This window comes from Malaya genurostris, chromosome 3, assembly GCF_030247185.1.
Source record: "Malaya genurostris strain Urasoe2022 chromosome 3, Malgen_1.1, whole genome shotgun sequence".
Classification (NCBI taxonomy): domain Eukaryota; kingdom Metazoa; phylum Arthropoda; class Insecta; order Diptera; family Culicidae; genus Malaya; species Malaya genurostris.
In genome coordinates, this window is record NC_080572.1 from 84,155,184 (window position 1) to 84,165,767 (window position 10,584).

At 36.0% G+C, this 10,584-nt stretch overlaps 1 protein-coding gene across 1 annotated transcript; it reads right to left on the reverse strand.

The window, feature by feature from the left end:
• Window positions 1–8,216: 8,216 nt before the first annotated feature.
• On the reverse strand, window positions 8,217–9,135 carry LOC131439444 (cell death abnormality protein 1-like). The gene is made up of 2 exons (XM_058610444.1): window positions 8,775–9,135; window positions 8,217–8,716 (listed from the first exon to the last, which is right to left on the reverse strand). Exons 1-2 carry the CDS (start codon window positions 9,118–9,120, stop codon window positions 8,265–8,267), a joined length of 798 nt encoding a protein of 265 aa, XP_058466427.1. The 5' UTR covers window positions 9,121–9,135; the 3' UTR covers window positions 8,217–8,264.
• Between the last annotated feature and the right edge of the window lie 1,449 nt (window positions 9,136–10,584).

Here is a 10,584-nt window from a genome sequence, read left to right on the forward strand (position 1 = left end):
TAATTCTGTCCAACCCAGGAGCGTTATTGTTACAAGACAAGAGTGCTATGGAAAATTCCATCATAGAAAAGGGGCTATCAATGGAACCATCATTTGAAAAAGATTCCCTAATAATGCTATGCGTAGGAACAGAATCTGGACAAACTTTCCTCGCAAAATCAAATATCCATCGGTTCGAGTATTCCTCACTCTCATTTCCTACGTTACGATTCCTCATTCGTCTGGCCGTATTCCAAAGAGTGCTCATTGAGGTTTCTCTTGACAAACCTTCGACAAAATGTCTCCAATAGCTACATTTCTTGGCCCGAAGTATGCTCTTGTACTTGGTTTCTAAAGTCAAGAATTTTTCAAAATTCTGAGGAGTTCCTCCTCCTCGTTTTAAAAACGTCTTGAAGGCATTTTGTTTCGCGTGCTTAGCATCTGAGCACTCTTTGTCCCACCAAGGGTTTGGAGGCCTTCTGTTAGACGATGGACCAAGAAATCGTTTGGTTTGGGCTTGTTCTGCGGCCTCCAGAATCGAACAAACGAGGAAGTCATATTCTTCAAGTAGGGGGAGCTCTTCCATTGAAGTTAAGGCACTTGAAATATTACTTTGGTATTTAATCCAGTCAATATTTTTTGTCAAATCATTTGGAATATTAACTGAATTAGCAATGCCTTTGTTACTGCTAATTGAGATGATGATTGGTAAATGATCGCTACCGTGTAAATCAGGAAATACTTTCCAGGTGCAATCTAGTCGAATTGAAGTCGAGCAAAGAGATAAATCTAATGCACTTGGACGTGCAGGAGGTCTTGGGATCCGTGTCATGCTACCCATATTTAGTACCGTCATGCTAAAATTGTCGCAAATATTATATATTAAGGATGATCTGCTATCATTGTAAACGGAACCCCACATCATTCCGTGCGAATTGAAATCTCCTAAAATCAAACGTGGAGCAGGAAGGGCTTCGACAATTTCATTAAGCTGTCGTTGTCCAACTTGAGCTCTTGGAGGAATATATACTGAAGCAATGCAAATGTCCTTTCCTTTAATGTTTATTTGACAAGCAACAACTTCTATACTAGAAGTCGAAGGAATATTTAATCTATAAAAGGAATAACATTTCTTAATTCCTAAAAGCACTCCACCATACGGAGAGTCTCTATCGAGACGTATAATGTTAAAGTCATTAAAACTTAAGGCTATGTTTGATGTAAGCCATGTTTCGCACAAAGTAAATACATCACATTTTTGACTATGCAACAAAACTTTAAATGAATCAAGTTTTGGCATGATGCTTCGACAATTCCACTGCAGGACAGTGATTGAATCATTTGCGGCGGATGATAAATTATCCATCAAATGATACAAAACCTGAAAGAACTGGCCATTGAGCTGATAACTGTTTCAAAAAAGTTCTAGCTATTGGAAGGAATGCCGTTATGATAGTCTTTAGAGGTTCAGAAATATTGAATGCTGCGAAAATCCATTCTACAATTTCCGAAAACTTAAGTAATCCTGTTGGTGAATGTGAAACGGAGCCCACTGGATTATTGTCTTTCCTTGAGCTAGTTTCTGGATTGGTTTGTGAATTTGACAAACCAGGAGGCACAGTTTTTGGTTTTAAATTTGGCTTTTTAGCTTTAACACGGGGATCTTTTTTTGAAGATGTAATTTTAGGTGTCTTTTTAGGTATTTTGTGGTTTGTTAATCTCCTCTTAACAGACCCTTGAGGAGTGACAAACGAGGTATCTTCACTATTTCCGTCGGAGTCAGATTCCTCTGGCTCCATAAGATTTGAAAAACCGTTTTCGGTTTCCAGGGGGGAGACATGTATGACCGTTTTAAGCATTTCTGCATATGTGCGCTTAGACCGTGCTTTTAAAGAAAGCTTCATTTTGTCTTTACGCAACTTAAATGCAGCGCATACTGAAAGATCATCATGAGGTCTCTCCCCACAATAAACACATTTTTCAACATTTTTATCGCAAAGATTATCCTTATGAGGCCCTTGACATTTGATACATTTGGACTTATTACTACAGTAAGTAGCTGTATGCCCGAATTTTTTACAGTTCGTGCAATTCATAACATGCGGTACGAAAAGCCGAACAGGAAGACGAATTTTATCGATATAGACATGGCTAGGCAACGCAGATCCGGCAAATGTTACACGAAACGAATCTGAGGGACGATACGACTTTTTTCCATCGACAATAGATGCTGAGTACAATTGCTTGCACTCGAGTATCTTAACTCCCTCTAGCATGGAGTTTTTAAAACGACCAACTCCATTTTTAAGTAAATCATCGGCCGTCAGACTTGCTTCAGTCACAACACCGTCAATTTCCACCTCCTTCGATGGAATGTAAACTCGATATTCAACAGAAAATAATTTACAGGTTACAATTTCGTTCGCCTGTTTCAAGTCATTGACAACAACTCGAATTTTATCTCTATTAACTTTACATATTTCTTTAACTTCAGAGAAATGTGATGTCAAATCCTTGGTAATTTGCATCAAATTTAAAATCTTTTCTTTTTTTCGAAGATAGACTATCCATGGCCCAGTGGTACCCTGTGGATAATGTTTAGCCCTCGGAGTATTTAAACTCTTACTAGTATCCGGAATCGGATTCGGATGATCTTCCATAAGATCATCCATTACATTAAATTTTTTTGTAAATTAATAATACCAAAATAAAAACTTATGTTTAGTAAAATTTCAGATATAAGAAATAAAAAATAAATTAAATTAAATCTACCTTGTAGCTGATGTCTCTGTTCCTTTATCGTGAAGAACGACGTGAAGCTCTTCCAACGATTTCCAATTGGCAGTCTTCTGCTGTTTCCAATTGGCAGTCTTCTGTCGTTTACTGCTATCTCAGTTGCTCTGCCGTCGTTGTGAACACCACTGCACTTGCTGTGCTGCCTGTACCTGACCCCAGGTACAGTGCTTTTGCTCTTGGTGGCGATCAAATGCGATGCTTGCAGTGTAGCACCTCGCGATATATGCCGTCTCTTTTGATCCTACGCAGCGTACAAATTCTGGTACCTGGTAGATCAGCACTGGGTTGCTTTAGCACCTTTGTGCCTTTGCACCCCTTCGTCTTCGCACCTTTATGCGATGGCACCTCTGTGACTCGTCACTTCTATGCTCTCGCACCTCTGTGTTTCTACACCTCTGTGCGTATGAACGGGATGGCCTTCGTTGCTAGCTTTCCAGTCGGGAAACGCCCCGAATATTACGTTTGCTATGGGCAGTTTAACTACCTGAAGCTTAGAATTGTCTCGGTATCAGCCGTTAACTCACGAGCCAGTACAATCGAAACACAACCTCTTCGCTTGAATGGTTTTTACTGAATGATCAGAGGCTTGTTGTTTTTGAATTAAATAATAATTAAACTTATTTAACCGAGTTCTACGAGGGTTCCTATTCAAACGATGCATGTAAAATGGCAGGCCCAGTTTATCTTTGATACTATATGATATTGCGTTTAATTTTTCTGTATATGTGAGTCTGTGGAACTCATTTACACAACAAAGTAGGTCACTTTAAGATAAGTATCAGAATTTAATTTTTAATCTGTTGAAGCGTTGTATTCCTGGTGGGACAACAACTTCTTCCAATTGATACTGCATAACGATTCGCATTGCATTGCATTGTTTTTGTTACACTTAGTTTGGATTTGTTTTTTTTTTAACATTTTTAAGTATACAATATTGATGGATGGATTTCAACAAATTATCGAGATAAAAGCGCTTCAAATTAGGTCCGAAAAATCTATCGCCGATAATTCTAAATTGGCCTGATAGTTATCGGAGAATCAGAATAAAATCCTACTATACTATACTGAACACACCGCACACATACAAAAGTGACTATCCAGGGAGCGAATGGATGTGACTTTTCAACCACTCACTATTCAAACACCTTCACCGGCCTACGAAGCATGCTCGCTCACAGCCAGTGGTTAGAAATGAATTCGGACACATATTTATACATTCTCATTTGTGCGATAGTTCATACTTTGCAAATCGGACGAGAGGATGACATCATTCACGCGCTGCTACTGTGATTGGCTCGTGAAAACATATGTCAATTTTATCCACATTTTCAATGGTATGCAATTGAAATACTTAAACGACGTTACCTCATAAGATTAAGCTAAATGTTTCCGAATCGAATGGTAGTTAAATTATATAAATCCATTAACAAATTACTGAGTTATAAGCGTTCAAAATTATAACCAAAAAAGCTACTTGTTTCATTCGCAGTCAAGCATCAACTGAAATCAAGAAATGATTTGCAGCATATATTTATATATTCCTCTTCGAACTACGCAGAATGATGCGGTGTTTTTATGCATAACGCAAAGCCTCATATGCCAAACAAGAAAATGATGTCAATTTGGTCAGCTGGGATTGGTGGATGAAAACATAGGTCAATTCTAACCATTTTTTCAATGGTATGCTATTGAAATACTGAAACGACTGAAATACTGCCAGACAGTTTCCGAATCGATTGGTTGTTGAAATATATCAATCCATCAACAAATGACTGAGTTATTAACGTTCAAAATTATGACGAAAAAAGGTTACGAGGCTATTTTTGAAACTTTTAATTGACCCCCGGCCCCGTATAGTGAAGAGTAAGGCCTTTTTAACGCAAAAAAATATAATATATATAAATGTAGTGAATAAATAAACAAAACCCTACTTTTGACACCAACCTTTGTTATTATGTAGAACTTAAACGTGACTCAAACGTGTATTCATGGAGTACAAACGCCACTGAAACAAAATAAACAAAACTCGAAAAATATGTATGTACATGTTGGATTCAGTGAGCAAAGGAATTATATTGTGACCAAAATATAAAAGGTCACAGCGAAGTTCACGTTTTAGTGACGCGCGTATATTGAAAATCAAATATTTCCAGAACCATATCTTTGCTCAAATATTTGCATTTTGCTGATTATGAATGTTTATAATATTTAAAATATTGACAACATTTTATTTTTTTAGAAATAAAAACAAAACACACTAAGGTCTTTTTTTATGCGACTATTTTATGCGAATTTTCAGAGTTATGCGTTTTTTTTTTGTATGAGAAGTTTCAGAGTTATGCGGTTTTTTTAAGTGGTTTTTTATACGGTACGTAAACTCGCATCAAATAGACTTCAGTGTATGTGTTTTTTGCACAAACCAACAAAACTCCTAAATGTTAACATTTTGTTACTAGAACTCAACGAATATCGCACCGAGAAGATGCTTTGAATTCAATTTGTTTAATGAAAAATAAAATAATGGATAAAATTAAACTTTATTTTTAACTTTTAGCTAATATTTTGACAAAAACAGGTTTTTATCAATTTCCAAAGTTTTGTATAATTCAAATAAAGACATAGGGGACGGGTGTTGCGTGATGAGTTAGTCGATGGCTGTCATGCAGCCCATCTGGGCTCGATTCCCAATTTCGCATATAGGATCAGAAAGTTTTTCTGGTCCGAAGAGGCGAAAAATTAAAGGTTTGTTGTCTGGATGTATTACAATGAAAAATTGTCTTCTAAGGAACTAAAAATCTTATTAAAATTGAGAGTATCGACGGAACATTTTGAAAAATATTTTTGGCTACAGCGATTTCCGGAACATCGAAATTGATACATTTTCGATTTCCAATCCATATGGTAATGACACTGATATCATTATATCACCGGCAAGATTAAAACAGAATTTTCCATCATACTAATATTTCCTCAATTCGGTGTTTTAGACGGATGTCATAGTAATGACGAATTGTGAACAGATTACTCACACAAACAGCACGGTGCAGACTATGACGAGTATAGAAGTACAATAAACCTCTAGTAAAGTTTGATAAGAGTTTGTTTATGATATTTATCGATGGGGATGACAGTGTTAAATTTATTCCGATTGTGAGTAAAAATGTAGTTTAGATACGAGTATTCACCCTAAAGTACTGTTACAACGTTAAAAGTCTTCTCTATTAATGCTTACCGGAGTTGACATACCCTGGTAACCAATAAGCACATACTATTTCCGCATCATGACAGTAAATAGGAGAAACTTAGTTTGACAATACATACGGCTATTCACAGATAATGCTGATTCATGAATTCTGATTCTGAGCTATACAATTTTTTGGTGTTCATGAAAGGCTACTTTACTGCTATTATTGGTGATTATTGGTTACCTGAGTACACCCAAACCTCCGTTTACAAACACTTTTATTGCGTTACCTCTTCTTACGTAACTCTTTTTATAAACCAAATCCCAAATAACGTAATCTTTTTGTACGAACCAAATCCCCAACAACGTAAACTAATTTTACGTAGGTTCCTCGTAAAAAGAGGTTTTTGCAAACAATGAAGACGATTCCCAGCTCACTTATATGCAATGGAAAATACTATATTATGGGTATTTTAGGAACGGTTTTAAAGAGTACATTCCGGAAAATGATGTTTGAGGTATTTTGGAAATTCGAGATGTCGACTTCCGGTTTATTGATACTGATATATTCTTTAGGAACTCTTACAATATGGATATTTTTGGAACAGGTTTGATGAGTAGATGTCGGAAAACGATGTTTGAGGTAGTTCTAAAATCCAAGATGGCGACTTTCGGGTTATTTATAATCCTTGATTGCTATTACAATATGGGTATTTTCGGATCGGAATTGGTAATTAGATATCGGAAAATGATGTTTAAGCGTGTTTTTAAAAATCAATATAGTGAGTTTAGGTGTATCGATATGCCATAAAGACCATTACCATTATACTATTTGAAAAGTAGATGTACTGCAGAAAATAATTTTTGCAATCGGGTTTTTACTATCGACCACCAGTTCATCAATACTGTTTGAATATTGTACTATATGAATAATTTCTAAGATAACTACTATAACAAGTAGATATCTGAGAAGTGCCTTGCATTATATTTTTTTGTGGTAGTCGTATTGTATGATATCAATATTCTATTGAACAACTGAATGTCTTAATCTAATATTTAAAAGCAACCTCAAACATAAAGTATTCTTAAAATATTTTGTATTTTCAGTGTTACTTAAATCACAGCTTTCTTAGTGTACGTGATAAAATCTAAAAAAAAGTATTGTTACTCTCATCTCGACATATTTGTTATCGCTTCCAGATTTTCAGCATCTCTTCATCAATTCTGTTCCGAAAATGGCCATATGATTAGGGTTTTCCACATTCATTACTGATAAACCTAATGCTACAGATGCACTTTCAAGTAAATACAAATACCATCACTTTACTTTAGCAGTAATTTGTAAGCGTTAAGCGTTTTTAATTACATTGACATGAACTTTCCGAAAGTACATTACTTACAGATGAAACTAAAACATTTATACTGTAGGAATATCTATTAAGTACATGGGAAAACTTGTTTTACAATTAATTCTTATATTGCTCTGCATACTTTCACTTACATTCAACGGCCACTTCATAACTGACATAAATGACGTTCATTTGCCATTGAAAATTTTCAATATGAAACGCTTCTGGTGAAATGAAGAGGATTTTTGTTCTGCATTTTGCTGTCATCGTTATCCACAAAGTGACAGCATTTGAACACAGCAATTTCGTTTACCTGAATGGTTAACGTTGTTGATTTCACTGATCAACAGGTATATTAGTGAAATCAAAAACATTTTAATTGAAACAACCAGGGCGTGAAACAACAATTGCAGTATTGTAATTTTGTGATCGGCGGGTTTGATTTGAGCCTATGTTTGTTAAAATCGTCACTTTGGAGAAAAATGAGTGCATATTTGGAGTAATTTTGCGCACATTTAAATTAGCAATTTCAGAACCGAAATTCAGGTCCATATCAAATTAAAAAAAAAAGGGGAAAAAACTCTGATTGGGAAAGTCTCACACTCACACCGACATTTTGAGTACTCGACGAACTGAGTCGAATGGTATGTGACAATCGGCCCTCCGGGCTTCGGTTCAAAAGTCGGTTTTCACAGTAATAATATGCAAAAAACGATGCTTACCTTTCCGCTTTTCATTACAGTCAGAGAAATAATGTGTGATGTGGATTATTTGTTGAAAATTGAATTACTGCCATTCCGCTCGATATTCAATTTAATTTGGTTTTAATGAAATGCAATTTTATTGGTGTTATTGCAATACAATTCTTTCTCTTGATGGAAATCTATATCTAACTGCATCAAAAACAATTTATCTGTATTTCCATAATTTTTTAATTTTCGGTTTATTCAATTTATTCAATTTGGAACTAAACAAATTTGCTTGGTCGCGTCAAACTTTTTACCCGAAGGGCAATTCAAAAGCTGAGAGAGCCACCCTTCGCCAGAAATGGAACATTGGTAATAAGTTGACATATCGGCAGAATTTTCAAAGTTTCCTTCTTTTGTGCATTGATACACACAGGCAGAACCATCGAAAGCAGTGTTCGGTGCGCACTTGAACAAAATTGTTTGTGAGAGCACTACCGGAGTTCTCGTATATACACAATAGGCATACAAGGTCCTGTTGGTACCGTAAGTGCCATATCCGCTGGCAGAAGGGCATTTGATCACCACGCAATCGGATGCGGAAGATTTCAGCTTACATGCTCCGGTGACGGGATTGTACACATATCCAGAAGGGCAGTTGTATATATCCGATGCGGCATTTGCATCTTCGCAATAGTGATAGTTTTCACACTGTTTTGGATCTGAAGAAGTTAGATATTCAATATGTGATCAAAATGAAAAGGGCATATATTTATTTACCTGGAAAAAATCCTTCAGCTGTGCAGATGAATTTTTCAACTCGGGCATTAGCTTCACATACTTCCAACGGTACAGCAGAACATTGGTCTTTATTGCAATAAGGAGTACCTGATGTAAGCGTGCAGTCCACTTCAACCGGTTGCTCGCTTCCAAGGCAAAGCGATCCTTTCTGGCACTCAGTGCATCCAGCGCCAAAATTATTATTTTCACATTTGTGAGTTAAAAATGGTGCGGCCATTGGCGCGATCTGGAAAATACCAGCCGCAGTTTGACGGATTCCTGGAGTATCGGAGCTCACCAGGCAAGCCTGCAAGGCTACCACTAGTAGTATTACTTTGGCGAACATTATCCTCAGCTTCGAAACCTATCTAAATTGAATCGTTTTCCCGTTAGTAGTGCATTTATATGGCGGACTGGTTTTATTTTACCTGCCATTCGCTATTTTGGTTATCACCTCGTGCTGGCTTGCTAGAACGGGACGGTCTATTTATTACATGCCGCCAATATATGGACGGCATTTCGAAAATGTTATTAAAGATCCAATTACTCGGCACTAAAGTGTTGTATTATTAACACTGTAAAAAAAAAACGTTGCAACGTTGGGCTGTTGTAAGCAAAGGCAAATAAAAAATGTTACCTATTTATCGAAGTCCTACCAAATCAGCTAGCTCGATTTGTGTTTACTCCGTATTGATCGGGAATTTATGGACGATCAGAACACGGATTGATAGATCATTCCAAAGTGTACAATTCCTAGTTATGTCAGCGTTTATTGATCAGTAAATCTTCGTAGGACCAGAGAGGGATACTGACCCAACACGTAATAACATTTGATCATATTATAGATTGCATGAAAAAATTCACTCAAATGACTTTCTCAAATAAAAAAAACTATGCAATCACTGTGACAACAAACACGTTAGATTAAAATTAAAAAAAAAAAACGCTTATGATCTCATACAAAGTTCCTGGATTTCATTTGTCTCCGAGTTCCGGTTCCGGAACAACAAAGTGATATGCACCAGAATTAGGTCTTTGGATGTCACAAAAATACCCCGATTTTTTTTCAGATCGAACTTCCGGTTCCGTAGATAGGGTGCTTACAGTAGAATTGTCAATTTCAAGAATATTTTGTCATGAATACGACTTACCTTACTATGGGATGCTTTCTCAAAATTAACACTCTGAGAGAAAGATCGTCAATATCTCTTGTTGTATCTAAGGTATCAAACTTATTTTGTTACATAACATTGAAAATATTGCATCATCCTGCTGCTGATCGTTTGCATTGGAGCAAAATACAACGAAGAGCGGACAATGATGGGGTACATTATGCAAAATCAGTCCTTATAAGGGTTTCAAATGTTATGTAATGTTGTTAATACGTTTATTTCATAGGCAATATACATAAGTTTTTCTTCGCCGTGGCATCCACAATACATAGTACTTTAAACCTAATACATTTTGAATATCATATTGGTATGTCGACATTCGTTATTAATCTTAACACTGTTTTTATCAAGCGATTTACTATTATAAATTACAATAAATAAAATACATTTATTTTGTGCATGATCTTATAACTATTTAGGTTTGTTTGTATCAGTTAATCACTTTTATTCATTTAATATAGCTGGCTATTGGTTAAACTTATGGAAGAGAAAGGGATCTAACACAAAATAAAATTTAAATTGGAACTCCAATGGACTTAATGAAATTATAAAGAAATTTCATGTGAGGAAGGTCACGACAAGCAAGAATGTCGCGAACAGGGACATTGGATAGTCTATCTTGAGTACGCAAGGAAGTT